At 41.3% G+C, this 18,720-nt stretch overlaps 1 protein-coding gene across 8 annotated transcripts in view; it reads right to left on the bottom strand.

Moving 5' to 3' along the window:
• The window catches only part of usp54a (ubiquitin specific peptidase 54a), a 42,842-nt gene that overhangs the window by 18,267 nt on the left and 5,855 nt on the right, over positions 1-18,720 (bottom strand). For 7 of the 8 annotated variants that reach the window (XM_056434861.1, XM_056434863.1, XM_056434865.1 and 4 more), the window contains exons 1-5: positions 12,975-13,063; positions 6,049-6,839; positions 883-975; positions 635-769; positions 430-543 (exon numbers count right to left, since the gene is read on the bottom strand). In XM_056434861.1, the coding sequence (XP_056290836.1) occupies positions 430-543; positions 635-769; positions 883-975; positions 6,049-6,240 (534 nt within the window). In that variant the 5' untranslated portion in view covers positions 6,241-6,839; positions 12,975-13,063. Of the gene's footprint in view, positions 1-429; positions 544-634; positions 770-882; positions 976-6,048; positions 6,840-12,974; positions 13,064-18,720 lie in introns of those variants that run through there. The other variant, XM_056434862.1, reaches the window with a different exon arrangement.

The raw sequence follows: 18,720 nt of genomic DNA, 5'->3' as shown, positions 1-18,720 counted from the left end.
TATTGTAATTTGAATATAATATTGATTCAAATTATGTTTCCTTTTAAGGAAATATATTCCTCATTATTAATATTGTAAAAATAATTATATATATATAAATTAATAGGGTTGATAGATGATAGTTGATGCTCTGCAATATGGTTACGTACACAGTATATAGTAATGTTTGCCTTGAGTCATTATATATTATGTTCATTTAAAAAGGCAGGCAGGTCAGGTAAAAAAAAAAGAAGAACAAAAGTTTGAAAGACAAGAGAATTGCAATTAGTGCATCTTTAAAAAATAACTAAAACTTTGGAAGATCTTTACTTGATTTAGACAAATGAGTCAGACTGCAAAAGCTTAAAATATATATTTTGTCACTTGTTCCAGCAGAGAAGAACTCGGCTGGTGAGCAGTGTCCACGGTCAGACCACGTCTCCGTCTCACCTGCTCGAAGAGCGTCATGGCGAACTTCTGGTGGGGGATGCAGTGTCTGGCTGTGCAGATGTCCTCTTTGGTCTCATCTGCGATGTGGAAGTGAATCCTCATCAGGATGTTTTCCTGCAGAAACACACAGAACAGAAATGAGTTACCGTGTCCTCCGAGTACCTCTCACGCCCAGTGGCGAGCGAAGAAGCGTCTGCCGTCTTACGAAGCACTCTGCAGCGTCGTCCATGATGCCGAGCTGAAACCTCTGCTCGTCCTGGAAGGTTTTGGCGAGGGCGCTGCGAAGCGCGTCGGACGGTAAAACTCTCTCACTGCTGTACTGAAACTGAGCGAAGATACTCTGAAGGACGAGGTGGGGGGGGGGGGGGGGTGTACAGACGCATGGAGAGTGTTTAGAAACAGGAAGCTGGCCCGGGGATCAGCTTCAGAGATCAGAACACGGGCGATTCTCACCTTCAGAGCGCAGAAAATGCACGAGTCCTCCATACACTTATGAGTCGTCAGCTGGCGGAAACTACGCCTGAAGATATCCAGGTGCCACAGAACCTGAGGGACGGAGACACAAAAGGGAATAAAAACACACACAGCCACACACACCTTGGTCAGGTGCCCATTCAAGGGGTAACAGATAAAGAAATAAGGAGAAGACGGTTCAGGATTTAATAAAAATAGTCAGATTGTAAAATAATATAACTGACAACACTTATAGAAAAATCTCCCTCACCAAAAAAACCCGAATACCTGCCACAATATGATCCCCAAATCTCAGACGACATAGAGCAGGAAAGATTGACCTTACAGGTTGAAATAATCCGATTTAAGAGTTTGAAAGATTCTCCGAAACCCTTTCTGTCCACGATTCTGCAGTAAGATTTGAAGCCATAAGACAAACGCATCAAGGAAACGTTTTTCTTTTTAAGTACGTAGACTAAAGGCAGACAACTGATCTTTAAGATTAAAAATCCTTAAACATCTGAATAGACTGCATGAATCGATGCGTCTGTGCTGCAGCGGCCGCTCGGACTCCAGTAAATGGCTCAATGTGACGTGTGATACCGGCCAATCACCTGTCAGCACAGACACACTGCAGCCGCTGTTGAGAACACAGCCGGCCAATCAGAGAGCTTTTTTTGGTTAAGTGACCTGAGGACAAGATGAAATGTGTGCGAGAGAGCGAAAGAGACTTATTCCAAAACACAAGTGAAGACATGAAAGAGTATGCATGCGTGTGTGTGTGTGTCAAACTCTGTTCATCACTCTCTCCATCTGCTTCAGGAAACCATCTGGCCTTCTGCGTGGTGAAGAGGAGTGTGTGAGTGTGTGTGAGAGAGAGAGAGATGGAGTGCGCTTAAGTGAGAGTGATGTTGAGGTAAAGTTTGAGTATGTGTGACAAGACGATGTACAGGGTAAAAAAAAAAAGGACGGAACACGATGCGTCACGTGTCAGAGAGAACAAATGTCACAGAAGCCATAATGTTTTCATCCAATTGTCAAGTACATTTTACGCTCACTTTTGAAATGTAGCAAAATGTGACTAAGTCACGCTTCCATCAGCTATAAAAGCAAAGTTAAATATGTGAGTATTTGGCGCTTATTTGGTCATTTACGAGATTACAGTTTGGACTGACAAGCAACGTAAAGTCACATCGATTCAAGAAGTTTTTACGGGAAGGAACAAATAAAGGTATATTGACAAACGTGCTAACATCTTATCTTGTCCACTGAGCTGTGGGAGTTAACCGTGTTCGAACACAACCCAACACCCTCACTACAACCACGCTTTGACTTCAGATGTCGGACCGGTGACGGCAGCCAGAGGTCTCATCACAGGATCACAAGCCATCAGCACAGAAACTCGGTTCAAACTGCAGATGAGAATATTTCTATGAGTTTCTGTATATATTATGTACCCATCTGCTCAACCCAGAATATTTCACAATTTTTCACACTTCAGTTGTTTTTTTTATGTGCAAAGACTTTGGGGGAGACTACTTTCTCTCTCGCTCTCTCTCCCGAGTGGCAGGAATTCAGACAGAGGAATTTTCACATCACTTTATTAATGAGAGGGGTTTTAAAAAGAGCCGCAGCAGTCCGGAGGTCAGACTCGGGTATAGTTTGAATCCTTGGGAGCGACGAACAATTCTTATGAAACAGAACTTTGCCTCAGTTTGTGGCACTTTTTGCGGAGCTTGTTATCAAGAGTTGTACGGCTTCAACTCGTGAATATACAGAGGGACTTATGAGTTGATCAATCGATTGGTTTATCGACAGAAGTACATTCATAAATCACTCAATCATTTTATATAAACATACATACACACACACACACACAAACATCTTCTAAAAAAGACAGCCGGTGTGTTGTACTAAAAGCCGAGGTGTGAATCTGGCTCATCCTTGGGACAGGAGTCCTCAGTGAAACGCTGTGCCGTCAGCACTTTGGGTGCGTTTGTTTTCTCCTTCCTGTCCCGCCCCCCCACCAGGTCCAATATGTTACTTTGTTCCTGCGGGATGAAGCAGCAGCGTTCGGCCGGCCAGGAAACGAACCGTCGACACAGACCCGAACAAGAAAAATCCAGGATACTTTCATTCTATAAATATGTTTTTAAAATGTACCTTATTCATTATTTCATCTATAAAATGACATCCAACAGTGAACATCTCTGTTATTATTTCCCACAATCTGAGGTGACCTCTTGAGGTCACACCAACAGTCACATATTCACTTTAATGTGATGTATGACAAAGAAATGCATCACGTCCTCACAGACCAACTGATCGTTTCAGCTCTTGTTTCAGTTCTTTTTCCATGAACATCTACCTGCAGAGACAATTTGTCAGTCAGTTTTGAAGCTTTTTAATAATGTTACGTCAAACTCACATTCAATCACAGCAGACATTCGAACTGGAAGCGTTTTAATGTCAAAGATATATAAAACCCTGTGACTCAAACCCATCTGGCGAAGCAGGGATGAGGCGGAGGGAGGGAGGAGCGGTTCTCTGACGGAGCAGAACGCTGTGAGGTGGGTGGGAGCGCCTGCCGAGGGGGTAAACCACCGGGGGACGGGGGAGGATGCGCCGTGGATTTTAATGAATTCTTTAAATATCTGAAGGAGGTGCGTTCTACTCTTAAACACACTCAAAAGACTAAATAGACGGATTATATTTCTACAGTGCCGTCAGGTGGCTGAGAGGACCTCTTTGTAGTTGTAATGGTCTGTCATGCTTTGAGGCTGGAGGAATGGAGGGAGCCCTCTTTAAGGGTTCGTCTTTGTGTGGGAATTATACCGCTTGCTAGAAATACTTATGGGAGAAAAGAAGAAAAACATCACAGCCGATTTCAACGTGGATGTCTCTACTATTATAATACAAATACATTTAAAAAATGTTTTGGATAGATTAGAGGTTTCAAAGTTTTCACATTTATTGTGTTTAAACCTGCAAACACAGCGAATGGTGTCCCATCTCGATTAAATTAATGTCGTATGAATTGAATTACGGCATGAATGAATAAAGTCGAACGAAGCAAAATCAGAAAGCTGGACGTCCCGAGCAGCAGGGAGGATGAGAAGATGAAGCTGCGTGAACAGCTGAACTAAAACCCTCAGCAGCATGCGTTACCGCCATATTCTTCCTCTTCACTTCGTCTTCGTCACATGTCGGAGCTGCTAAGCCTCCCGACGACTCGCCCGGCCCGCCACGCCACACCGCCTCCACTTCCCTCAGCTCAGCTGCTCGCGAGCCTTTTGATCACTTTGTTTTGACGTGAGGCAACGGTGACAAGTCAAGAAGAACAGACGGACGGAGAGCTGAAGGGCTGTTGAACAAGCGTGGGCGTGGGGGGGGGGGGGGGGGGTCGAGGTTGTATCTGCAGAGGAGTCACGAGGAAGTGTGAGAGTTCTCGGTGCACTGGGCTCAGGAGGAGCGGGAGATCCTGCAGAGTTGATACCTCAGCCTTACTGTAGCATACTGTGTTCATCTCGTTAATCCCAATGAGATGAACTCCAACGGAAGGATTCTCCGTTTGTCGACATTTACTTGAAACAAGTATGAAGTTATTTTAGAGCTGAAGTTTGATTTATTTTCATGTATTAATCTGTTAATGAGGTTTGTCGGGCATGTGTGGAGAATAAATATTAGAGTACAGTGGTGTATGGTCTGACTGAGGCAATCAATGCACTCTGAACACTTCCTGCTGCTGCTTCACATCCAAACACCTCAACGGAAACACAGGGAGGCGTTTTATTGTGAAGCAGTCACAGGAACCAGTTGGTATTTAAAAATAAAAAGATCAGAATCGATGGAGACCGGAGACGTTGCCCTGCACATTCTTCCTCTTTGTCAAAACTTGGCGACTACATAACCCACAATGCAACTCGACGCCCGGTTCAGTTGGACATCCAGCTGTGTTATAACTTATAATGCTCAAACAGGGGGCCACTGAGGTCTGGTGAGCTCACTTCTTCTAACTGCCCGATTATTATTATTTTTTTCAAACTCGTGGCCTCAGACAGAACCAACGCCGACTCAAGTGATGTCACATCAGGACATCTATCAAGACGTCACAAGGCCTGATACTACTTTCAAAACATGTGCAGTAGTACTCCCACCGACAGCGGAAAATATCACTGACGTGGAAAATTCGGTACCCATTTAAGAATTGTATACCGATTAAGTTTTTTTTTATTGATGCCAGATGACACTGATGTCTGTGTGCGGTGACCTCTGACCTCTGGCCGTATGCAATATCGCTGCTGACCTCACACAAAGCTTCCGTCAAACGACGTAATGAGTGTTTTTCCCGCTTCACCCGAGTCTGTCGCTCCAGCAGCAGCCCCACCCTGCAGGGTTAATGAGCCAGCCTCTGTTTAAACACCAATAATTACTGCTCTCGCGCGGTCTCCGCTCGTATTGTCGAGGCATACAACACACCTCCTCCTCAACCTCCTATTTAAAAGGCTGATTCATAAATAAGTGTAATGTGCAGTCTGGGGAGGCGTTACAGGCTCCTGGAGGAGGCTCATTACAGGCTCACATAAGTATGGAGGAGATTATCAAACCTGTAGTTATGTGGATGGGGGAGTCATCTGTCTGACTGCTGTTTACCAACCGCAGCATTGACTGGTGGCTGGCTCAAAGGCACTGCGGTGGAACTGAGGCTTCTGTCAGCAGCGACAGTGGATGCATTGCTGAGCAATACCGACGCACGTAAAACACGTTTAGGGCCGATACTGCCGTCGTCTTCAAAGTCACCACGAGTCTACAGCTGTTAGCAGATGGGCAAAAACAAACGCACAACAATCCGTTTGTTTTTGTTTCCGACAGTCGTTCAAGTGTCATTAGACAGACAAGCTCCTCTTGCTGGGGACTGATTGAGTATTTTGTGGTTGTTGATAGTTTCAGCCCTTTGTGGTCATAAATTATTCAATCAAATGATATGTCACGTCTGCAAACACTGTTTGTGCACCGGTCCCGAGAGGGAGAGTCAGCTGGTGTGCTCTACAACGGGTACACTGGACATCCTGTCTCACAAGAGGGGTCAAAGGGTCACAGAGAAAGGTAGTGTATGCATGTGCGTGAAAGAGGGAAGTCAAGACATGGCAGAAAGTGTGGGTGTACCTGCAGGGCGCTGTTCAGGAAGCAGCTGTTCTGTCCTGGCTCGTTGCTCAGCCCTTTACTGGGAGCGATGGACGTCACGGTGCGAGGCGTCGTCAACATCCCCTGCATGCTCACACTGCCACTGCTGCCACCGGCGCCGCTTCCGCCTTCCCCGCCTCCGCCCGACGCAAAGTAGTTCCTCTTCCACGACATTTTCCCCGAACGCTCCTCTTTTCTTTCTCCCTCTTCGCCTCTCGGCCTCGCTCCTAGCAGGAGTCAGCTCCCCGTCTTTCGTTCTCGTGTCGAAGGAGACAGAGCCATTCCCTCCGGTGGAGGAGAGGATGAAATTCCCCCCCCCAAAAAAAAAATCAAGAAGACTCCCGACAACAGAACGGACACGTGGGAGAAGGAGGAAACAAAAATAAACTGAAAGAAACTAGTTCTGCTCCAAAAAGGAAGAATACAAATGAAGTCCTCAGTAAAAGACTTAAACTGATCTCTGCAGTCCAAGAATTGCACTAAATATTGAAAAAAGGTTCCAAGGATATCCAGCAGTTCTGCATCTCAGGTTTTGGCCCCATAAATTCCTACGCTTTTGATAATCACTGCCGTACCCTCTGCGTGACCTTCCAACGGTCGTCTTCTTTGCACTCAAAAAACTTTCAAGGACTCGTCCCTCTTCGTCCCTCCTTTCACACCGCAAGATGTGCAGCTAAGCCGTGACCTCGCCTCACCCTCCTCCTCATCATCATCACCACACTAGCCAGAACCAACCGCTGGGGTCATGGGGGGGGGGGGGTCACAGGTCAGATCTGCAAAAGAAAGAAAAAGAGTTTGAGATATTTAATTTTCTGCGTTTGGCACATGACATTCAGACTGTGAGATTGCTTTATTGGAGTTTCATCCACACGGTTTATGCTGTATTTACCGAATATATATTCAAGACCTCTACAACATGGCATTGAGAACAATTTGACACCCTTTTACCATCGTAATGGCCAAACAATGACAGAATATGAACTGTTACTCATCAAGTAGTATTACATTTTCATTACGTTTTCAAACAATAATTCCTCGTTACACAACTAGTCCAACAGCTACGTTAAAAGACACAAAAAACCCACAAAGGCAACCACCACAAAAGACACGGAATAATCAAAGTGATCATTTAAGTGTTTCATTAATATAGACATGTGCCAATTATGAGTGGCTGAGCTCAAAGCCAAAAGATAGGTAGTTACTTTATGAATCAATAACAAGTTGTAACTCATCTACATCAACCATAAAAAGAGCTAAAATGTCTTAAAGACTTTTCAAGACCTGCACAACTTGTTAAAGATTTCTGATCCCGACATACAAGTATTTTCTTTGGCCATTATTTAAGGGCTTTGAATCTCCTACTGCAGATAATTATAGACATTACATTACAAACAAAGCTGGTGAATAAGCTGCATGCTGACAAATATTATGAAACCTTAAAAGTCAAGAAGAATGTGAAGACAGTGTGTTCAGTAATGCTGACGTTAACCCAACAATGCTCTGTAAAAAGAAAAAAACAGACCCAGCTGGTTTTAAGGCCTTAAATCCCTTTCAAGACTTTATATGGAGACAATGTTCGACTTCTAAAGAGAGAGGAAACCCTCCTCCTCCTCCTCCTCCTCCTCCTCCTCACACTGCAGTCACTAAAACGGACAGAGGCATTTACAGCCTTTTATTTGTCTCTCTCATCTCATCGACTGTCTACTTGCGCTGCCAAAGAACTCCAGCCTTTATTTGCTGCCAAGTCACACCAAACACACATCGAATGCAAATCCATACGGGGAAAATTGGTTTTCAGCAGCTGCAATAAAAAGATGGTGGAGAGTACAAATGGGCAAAATGTTAAAAAATAAAATATAAAAAGAAAGCACAACTTTATAAGTAGCACATGCGGTTTAAAGTACTTATGAACATGTATGTGTGTGAGATCACAGATGTTACACACACACAAGATTTGGGACAACGCTGCAGTAAATCTTTCACTTTTTCTCAAGTTGTCTGGTTTAAAATGTGAAAAACAAAAAACAGGCACAACTCAGACGCTCTGCAAACCTCAAAAACAAACAGTAAACATGTTGTGATGGTCTTAAAGGGACCGTTTTACATAAACTCTGGGATTTTACCTCATTTTAGCTCAGCAGTGAATAAATAAGTGTCAACACAGAGCGAGAGAAGCCTGAAAGTAAGTATATGTTTGTGTGTGTGTTATGTCGTTGCTGTGTGAGCGGTAAACTGACTGTCAGAGCAGAGCGAGGTGAGGAGGGATTAGCCTGATCAGACTGTCTGCACAGGATTAGACCGTCTGTCTCTGTGTGTGTGTGTGTGTGTATTTCCGTCTCACTCCTCCATGAACAACTTACTTCTTATTTATTGCAGTTGGTTATCAGTTCAAAGTAGAAGCAGCAGTGTACCAGAGTGTACCGTTGTTATTTGTATAGCTTGATTTTTGTTTATTTATACTCTTTGAGATGACAACAAACAAATCAAAAAGCCTTCAACAGCAAGATGCAACCGCCACCAACAGGAAGTGGGCGATACCATCTGAAGCACACGACGGCGACTGCAGAGCTCATTTCCTCAATTGATGAATTCATTTATTGAGAGAAAGAAATTACACATTTCTTCTTGATGAACAAACCAACCAACCGTGGCGGGAACACATTCAGTCAATAAACAAAACTGAGTCGGTGATGATTTTTTGATATTTGATCAATCTTTCAAATCATTTCCCAAGCATAATGTCCTGGCTCCAGCAAGGGCAAATATGAAGAATTTAGATTCACGATTAATCTGTTAATTATTTCGATAGATTAAGTATTTGTGAGAAAATCTAGTTAACGGTTGGTATAAATATCATCTCTACACAACCACGCTATTGATTAATCTATTCCTCAATTCAAAAGAAAAAAGGTTGGTTTTTTTGTCAGAGTTTGACAAACTTGTGAAAAGTCTTGAGCCAAAAAGACAAAAAGGTCTCGACGACATTTATGAGCCGTGGAGAAGACGTTTCCAGCTGCCTTCACATTACACCGCAATGAGCTGGAAAAACTTATTTTTCCTGAATGATTTAAGCTTTTTACATCGCATCAGTGTCCCAAGGTCTAATCAACACCAGTGAAATGTTAATTTAAAAAAAGGAGAGAAGTGTAAAATGAAGACTAAGTGAGGGGCCGTTAGGGGCTTATGGAGCCAGGAGGATTAGAGAAATAGACCTTAATAAAACCCTGGTGACATTCACACTAAATAACTGAGACGAGCACCCAAACATGACTGACTCGGGCTGATATCTCTGCTTCCGGCTAATAAAACTAAAATCTTTATTAATAACTGTTCAGGAAATGAGAAAAGAAGCTTATTTTTTTAGAAAGAAAGAAGGGTAATTTCACCCTAATTGGAGTATCTCCCAGCACAGGTAGTTTAGGTTTTATTTGTCTACGTTAGGAGATAAATGTCTCCAATACAGTAGAGGCAAATGGAAAGTTCTGGAATAATAGTTTAACAAAAAGATTAGAAAAGACAGAGACGGTTCAATGTGCATAACGTTGCAGACATACGGGGGGATGAGACGGCGATCTCAGTGCTATAGGCTACTCACATATGAGAATAGGGAAGCTAATAACACACATTTTGGGGGGAATTTCCGTGGGAATATAAATGAAATGTCACTGATGACGATACATATGTCACAATGGTTTTATATCTGAAATAAGAAGGTGATAACAAAACAAATGGTTTAAGACTGAATCATGTACTGCGATACAACATTTTAATGAAATAACCTTTTAACTTAGAGTGAGACTTTGCAATACTGGTCCGAATAAAATTGGAGGAGAATGAAATGGGATCCAGGTGACTGTCGGCGTACCTGGACGGCAGACTACCCAATCAGAGAGTCAGGATTATTTCAGCCGATAAAACGTCGTTTGCTCTCCTGGTGAGCACTGAGACTGCTTTCGTGTAAAATTGGTTCTATAACAAAATGCCAGTCTGTCGCAGAGGCTTTACAGCCAGACACAGAAACACACGCACACACACACACACACACACACACACACACACACACACACACACACACACACACACACACACACACACACACACACACACACACACACACACACACACACACACACACACACACTCAGTGCTATAATCAGCTCTAATTCACCAGGCTGGCTCGGTTCCAGCTCCACAGGGCTAACAATAGAGCTACCAGGAGACGTGATGCTACTGGGAACACTGGGATGAAGCCAGCAGGGATGGCTACATGGTGAGGCAGTGATAAAGAGTCTGGCAGCAGACAGACAGCGTATTGATCCGGTATCAGACTGTCCCGTCAGGTGACACAAGATGAAAACTTAAAACTATTCCCTTTTGATTGAGTGTAGGTGCTCGGTTAATATAAAATAGAATATTGTATGTATTCTGCGGGACATTCAGCACACTCCAGCTAACACCTGTTCAAACAACATCAATATTTCTAAAAATGAAATGTGTGTGATGTAGACGGAGGGAGGAAACACTCAACAGTATGAGGTGATGGTGGATAATCCCAGAAGGAGGCAGACGGAGGAGGAAGCAGAAACTACTGTTCTAAAAGAAATGAGGTCATTGAACCTCATTTCCTTTGCTGCCATGACACAGACATGCATTTAAAAGATAAAAGCTTTTTGACTTTGCTACAAACTCTATGAATTAAATAAAATATGTGTTTGCTCTCTTGGGAGTATCACAGGAGTAAAATACCGAAGCTCTTTTTGCTGCCGACCTCGTCGGCAAGTCAGTCGAGGAGGAGGATGTGGGGCCTAACGACTAAAAAGGAGAGCTCATGAATATACAGCTGTCCTTCAGAGCTGCGACTGCACCAAAATAACTCGAGAGAATGTAGGAATGTGGAGCACTTCAATCACTTAATTCAACCCAGTGAAAGGAGGAATTAGCTTCTTGTTGTGTCCCTCCGAGACTCTCAGACAAGCCGACGTCTTGACTCAGTCAAGGACACGTCAGTTGTGGCGAGCGGTGACTGTGCTGCTTCAAGACAAGAACAGTCTGGTCTTTTTAGTCCGACAGAATGAATTTGGATTCAGGCTGAAAGCTTCCGCTGGCTTGACAATCCCACCACGATAACACTGCACTTGTTGTAGAAAATGAGCGGGTCAGGGGCAAACTTATTTTCGCACCAGATGTATAGAAAGAACTACGATTCCCATGTTATCATTAAAATAACGCATACAAGTACTACTCTGAAGTACAGTTTTGAGGTACTTGCACTATCAATGAGTACAACTTCGTACCTCGACACCACCATATCTCAAAGGCGGTAATATTGTACTTTTTACTCAACTACAACATTCTATAACTGTGCGTACTACATGCTTAGGCTACGTGATATAATGTAGTACTACCCATGAGAATATCTCACTTTAAATTGGCTATGCATTGACAAACTGCAACTTTAAAATTACTTTGTGTGATTCTTCATGAAAGAAAAGTTAATAATAAAACTATGGAGTATGTTTACATACTGTACAGAATACCAGGGGTAAATGGGGTGAATCTTCATCACACAGTAGCCAACCCACATATGTCAAACATAGATCGATGGAGCTCGCTATGATTTCATTTCAAAAAGGGAATTCGAAAAGAAGTTTTGTAAAAGCCAAGAGACTGTTGTTTCTCCTCCATCGCATCCCCCTGTGGTGAATGTATTGTTCTAATTTTCACTCCCCACATTCCTCCAAAGCAGCAGCAGCTTCCAGCAGTTGGGTGAATAACCAGTAAATCATCCAGACTGGGAGGAGCTCCTCCTCCTTTTCTTTCATTATTTTCCCATGAACAGTGCTGAATAATGTGACTTTTAATTTAAAGCCCACAGAAAAACAAAAACACTGTGCAAAACACACATCTCGTACCCCAATATCCCCGAGTAGTGATTTATTTATATTAAAAATAGAAGAGCATGCACTACTGCGCCTCCATTCAGACCTACAGGTTGTTTTACTCTGTTACAGTCTCGGATCACCTCGAACCCCTCGAATTAATAATAATTTAATAACCAGGTCGGGGTCTCCAACATGGGAATGAAAAAAGCGGACTTACAAAAATCTTTTCCAGTTAAAACTGACTCACCAAACTCGGTTCACAAATTGAACACTTTTAATGTTGCTTTAAATATGTAGCCGCTGCCTGTCCGAAAAACACACGTGTTAGTTTTAGTGACACGTTCATGGCTCAAACTTAAAATCGGAAGAAATTAAATCAACATCTCAGCACTTATACACAAGGAAAATAAGTCACTTAAAAAAAAACGACCTCATCTGCTTTTCGTGTGAGTAAATTCCCTCCTTCCAAAACAGTGACAGAGAACTAAAAACGAAGAGTTTTTATTAAAACCAAAATATATAGTATGATCCACCACAAGCACACAGGGCCAAGTCTTCCGCCTGTCATATTGAACAGTTGCTTAAAAAAGCGATGCGGCGTTTTAAAATGGTGTGTTTTTTAAACCGAGTCCGGCGCAGCGCTCCCCGCACACACACCAACACACACCAACACACACTCACACACACTCACACACACACAGAGGCACCGGGGCTCCACATTACACCACTTCCAGCCAAACTTCCCCGAGAACAATGAAGGCAGAGCGGCATCCCCGCTGCTTTTAAACCCAATAGTTCATCTCGCGGTACCAGCTAAAAGCACCAACCGCCGAAACCGGCTGAATATCTAACGGCCCCGTTAAGCGTGTCGTTTAATATCGAGCCGCGTTTGTGTAACCGGCGGTCACGTTACCGACGGCGTAGTACGAGCTTTATCGCCGGGTGAATGAGAGTAGCGACCGCGGTTGCCGCGTTCAAATCCGCGGACAGAATAAACACCGACATGGACGTTTGAGAGCGGCTCACCTGTGACACGCGAACCCGGAGGAGAGGCAGAAATCCCCCGCTGACCTGAGGACAGTTAGGTCGAAAAGCTCCGGGAGAAACGGAGGGTTATTGTGTTTAAAGCGGCGGCACTGAGGGGGAGGGGCTACTACCTGCCGCACAGTGCGCGTGCATGAGCGCGTGTGCGTCTGTGTCAACACGTTAGCTCGAGTGTGCGCATCAGTCGTATCAGGGCAATTAAAGTTAAGTATTAATAGTATAATATGTCCCCTGTGATACTATATATCAGATCGTTAATGTATTGTTACTCACGCATTAATAATGTAAAAGCTGGTTTTAGACTTGAGGTTGAGCTCATTTTTAACTAATGTTTGGGGCCAAAATCCTTATCTGTAAGGTAATAATAAATCGTCATTAGTATTGTGTATGCATATATGTTGTATATATACATATATATTTTTTTTTATATTTTTTTTATATACATATATATCTCATTGTTTTTTTTTTTTTTTTTTTTTTTTTTTATTTGTGTGTGTTTTGTTTTATTGGTGCTGCTACTGTTAATTAAATTTCTTTGGATTAATAAAGTATATATCTATCTATCTATCGAATAATAATCATTTATTTTATATAGCGCTTCTCAAGGCACCCGAAGGTAACTAAAACTGTCAGATATGCAGTGGAGTAAAACCAATGTTTCCCTACGTATCACAGAACAAGAAAAGAGATGACAGATTGTTCCTTTTACCTTCATGTTTGATATCTAAATATATCTTTAAAACTCATTTCAGATAAAACTCGGGCAGAAAACGCAGCAATTTAAGAGGCCTTTAGTTCATATCATGTGTATTTGTTCAGATAAAGAAACTGAATTATCTGAACATTTATGGATAATCACTAGAGTTTGGTGTTACAAATGTGTGTGTGTGTGTGTGTGTGTGTCTGCATCGATCATGGTATTGATCACATCAGAAACATATTAGGATCAATGTGGCAGCTCACCACAGTCTGCCAAGACACACACTGCGTAAGGGATTCATAATGTTTATTAAAAGGTTATTATAATAAACCAATGACTGATACACACTATATATAACAAGTCATTAAAGTGTGTTTCATTATTCATTAGCAGGTATAGCATTCAGATAAATATTTTAGTCCAACATATTAATACTTTAACAGCTGCTGCAAACACTATTCAAAACGTCATAGTATTTATACTACGAATACTTCAACCAGAAGTAACTCTAAAAAGAGTATGACCAATATTCATTCATGAAAATGCAGAAGAGAAAGAGAGAGCAAGAGAGAGAGATCATGATTTGGGAATACTTTTGTTAATGTTAGGCTACCATAACTGTAGGACGTTGTTAGCTTAGCACAAAGACTGAAAGCAGGGGGAAACAGCTAGCCTAGCTCTGTCTTACATTTGAAGATACTCTCAACCAGGCTCCCTGATGAACGTCTTGTTTCACGTTTATTTTATCTGGACACAGTTTTCAAAGATACACTTTGGAACGGACTACATTATCGAAATTATTCTGGCTTGTAAAAATCAATCGTTTCTACTCCATCCAATCTCCAGTTGTGCATGTATTGTTTTAATTATTACGCTGTTTGTCTTATCCAAACAGAATTGTAGAAAACAGTTGGTGTTATTATTATGAAGAAGTGGAAAGTGAAAATAACTTGACTCAAAGCTCTTGTCTGTACGTCTTCGATTATTTTTCCTCATTCTAAACCCTTAGTATCCATAATAATACATAATATCATAGTGTCTCACTATAACTACTACCAACTGCCCCACCTACTACTTATACTAACACAATATCCTCTGGAGTGCAACAGAGCTCCATAAGAAAGCCGCCAGTATAAACAAGAGGATGAAAAATATGTGCGAGAGATGGCAGGCAGTCAGAGTGTGGTTAGAAATAAATTCATGATGTTTAATGAAATAAAACATGAAGAAGCTGTTTGTCTCATGTGGAGTGTTTGGGTGGAGATCAGATCTGAACCACAGCCCTCAAACATTCCTCTGGTGGAGGCTGCTCAACCTGGTTTCTATTAAACAGGGCTAAAGAGGGCTGCAGAGGCCTTACTTGTTATCCTCTATATGAATTTGGTTTTACATTTCTCCAGGTATGTATACTTAACTTTTTCTACTTTTCTACTCAGAGAGTAGAACATTTTACGACTGCAAATTCAGATTAATTGAATAAAATATTAAATCAACTCAAAACAAGTATTCCTTATTATATTATGAGATACCCAGCATTTACATTAATTGAAATCCAGTAATATATATATATACATATTGTACATACACACACACACATATATGTATATAAATATATTGTGCAAAAGAGTACTTTTATTTATCTGATGATAATACTTTCTTACTTTTACTTGACTACATTTTTTAATGTGTGTATATATATATATATACACACACAAACACATATACATATTCAGCAACAGAGTACTTTTATTTATCTGATGATAATACTTTCTTACTTTTACTTGAGTAAATTTTTTAATGCAGGACTTTTTACTTGTAGAGGAGTATTTTCATGTGATAAAAGTGCCTTAGCCTTAGTAAAGGATCGAAATATGTTTTCCACCACTGAAGTAAACTCAAAAGGAAGTAAACAGTTTGCAGAGAGGGAGCAGATGGAAAGTCTTGTGACTGTCAGATGGATTGTTTTGACAGGACCAGCCTGCACAGAGCACACGCAGAAAATATATGCATCAAATACTTGTACTTCCAGAGTATTACAACATGTTTGGATTTTATATTAAAAGCACAGCGGCAGCTCTCGGAGTTTCCAGCAGAGGAAAAAGGGTCTGGCTCATCCCCCCCGCCCCTCCCCACCCGGTGAGAAGTTCCTCCGCAGTGTGACAGAATCATGATGCGATGACGTTTATCGCCATGGATGTTAATGGGAGCAGATCTGTGTAAACAGATGTTATCTGGCATAGTCAACAGAGCTCTTTTGGAAACACCTGAACACAGCTATGTAAACTTTATCCTGAGGGTGGCGCTAGAGAAAAGGTCAACTAATAAAAACATTGGCGTAAAAGGGACTTTTACTGCATTGTATAGCATTACATTTGAATTAAAATGCCACCTAAATGGTCGGTTATCCGTCACACAAATAGAAGACATTCGCACCAGCAATTGGCGTGTGCAAATTCGCCAGAAAAAAGCCAGTTTTATAGTCCCAACAGATGGAGGGTGGAGGCAAACAAAAATGGATGCCTTGCACAAAGTTGCAAAGGGTTGGTACAATCCAGATATTTTCCAAGGGGAGATAAGTTCTGGAAATGAGGGAATTTTGCACAATTTAAATATAAAAATGGCAAAGTATACACATGTAAATGGATTAGAACCATGCACTGCATTCTTCAGCACTCTTCATCATTACATGTACAGTTTACCGGCTGGCTGAACGACTGTGGGCTAACCGGACGAACAGCGTAGAGACTGAAGATGAGGTACATGACAGAGGAAATATAGAGGGAACATATGAAAGGTCTTTTATTTTGGAGGGGGTTTATTTGAGTGATGGTTCAACAAAACTTTAAGAGTCAACTCTTTTAATCCAAGTTCAATTCAACTAAATTGCTGATCCTCAAGTTCACTCGTGCTTTAAGTCTGAAGTCAGTTTTTTGTTATATTCCTTTTGCTTCATAAAACCCTTCGTTTGAAAAATGTTTCGCAATCAATATAAAGTGGAGAAGCTCCGTCTATCTGTTCGCCGCGTTGGGAGATTTAAATTGACAGTTTCTATCCAGAGAGGATCACACCGAGCAGCATTGAGGAGGTCAAAGGTCAGAGGTCACAGCACAAGGACAACAGTGACAAGTGGGTCACCAAAAGAGAAAACAGCTGCCACAGACAAGGAACATGTTGCATTAAAAGCAGAAAGAAATGTATTTTTTCACCACATGGGGCAAAAGGTATTATGCAGGAAATAAGTCACGCTTTTAGATTGAAGGAGCACGTGAATATTAAATCACAATAAGGAAACAGGTTTATTTACTCATGAGCTACTTGTAGTATTGAAGTAAAAAGCTATTAAAAGAAACGCTACGTGTGATGATTAAAGGATGTGCATGTTTTTAGGTTGTTGAAGTATATATTTTAATAATATTTAAATTTTGGAAATATTATTACATCTTATTCTGATCAAAACTTTACTTTCATCTTATTATGACTTTATTCTTGAAATATCACAATTTGACTTTACAACCTTGTGAGTGTTCTGATAAATATGAAGAAGAAAAAAATGTATTAATTGTTATCCTGCACAAAAAAAAAGTAAAGCACTCCCTTTGATGTTATTTCAGGTACTGTGACAGGAAGATGAACACGTTTTTTAGGTAATTTTCAGTGAAAGTTTCCAATAAAAACCAGATGATTGTGAGATTGTTTCCCCGGTTGTACGAAAGACTGCGATGAACAGTTTGTGCCATCGCGACGTGTTTTCATTCACAACAATGAGTCATGTCCATCTCCTCACAGCGGTGCGTTTGATGGTTACTGTCCCTCTCCGTGGTTTTATGATGAGGAACAAAGAGCTCAGTGAAGTGAGAGCGAAGACTCTTTCTGCTCGCACACAAAAAACTGCTGTGATTTGAGTACAAAGACTCCGAAGGCCAAAACAGACGAGAGGGAGACAGTGCCGACCTGCTGCAGCTTCCTGCTCATTACCGAGCGTATGTGTGTGTGTGTGTGTGTGTGTGTGTGTGTTTACTGGGGGGCGTCCTGTTTGAACCAGTTTTCTCCCACTGAGTTTTCAAAGACTGTTTCAAACAATACTGATGATAATCATGATGAGGATGATGATGATGATATTCCCATGCATGCTTTTGAATCTTTTCGTGAAGTCATGTCACATAAAGTAAGTAGGGCCACAAGTGCTCAGATCCTTTACTTAAGTAAAAGTGTGAATACATAAAACATGTGTGTAAATGACCTGCATTTAAAATTATATATTTTTGTAAAAATCCAGAGTTTTTTGGGGGCAAAATGTACTAAATTGTGTTGCCCCAAAATTCCTGAAATGTTTCTTCTAAAAAATCGTATGCACACGAAAATATTTTGTGTGCACGAGTTAATATCTTAAACAGGATCCAGCGGTGAGAGAAGTCTTCAGATCTTTTACTCGGTTAAAAGTGGAAATGCTGTTAGTCAGTAATGTCTGTACAGTTTAAACATCATTATGATTAACACTTTGTTTTTACTATATCTGATGGGAATGTGAATAGTTACTTGGTCATAAACCAAAGTAGTGAACACATTTTAATCTTGATCTGATGTTTGATGCAAGATTAAAGTACAGTTCATCCTGAGGGCGCCATGACAATCTGAACCCCATTTCATCCAACATCCACAAAGTCGAACCTTGTGGTGGCGCAAAAGGAAAAATCCAGAGGATCACTGAGGTCAGTCGGATTCATCCTCTGGACAACAATTCAATGAAAATCCATCCCATAATTATTGAGAGATCTTAGTCTGAACCAACGCAGTCCCAGGGCACAACCATCTGCCACCAATGTGGCCTATGGTTATTGTGCGCCTCTTCTTTATAATGTAACAAAACATTAACATGATGCTCCGTTGACTGCAATACTTATGACCATGTGATATTTCAGTTTTTCTTTTTTCATAAATTTGCAAACATTTCTACATTTGTTTTTTTCTGTCAAAATGATGTTTTGATTTTAGCAAATGGCTGCAATGAAACAATGAGTGAACATTTTA

This window comes from Pseudoliparis swirei, chromosome 17 (assembly GCF_029220125.1).
Source record: "Pseudoliparis swirei isolate HS2019 ecotype Mariana Trench chromosome 17, NWPU_hadal_v1, whole genome shotgun sequence".
NCBI classification, from domain to species: domain Eukaryota; kingdom Metazoa; phylum Chordata; class Actinopteri; order Perciformes; family Liparidae; genus Pseudoliparis; species Pseudoliparis swirei.
The sequence above is the reverse complement of the archived record's forward strand: the minus strand, read 5'-3'. Positions and strand labels throughout refer to the sequence as shown.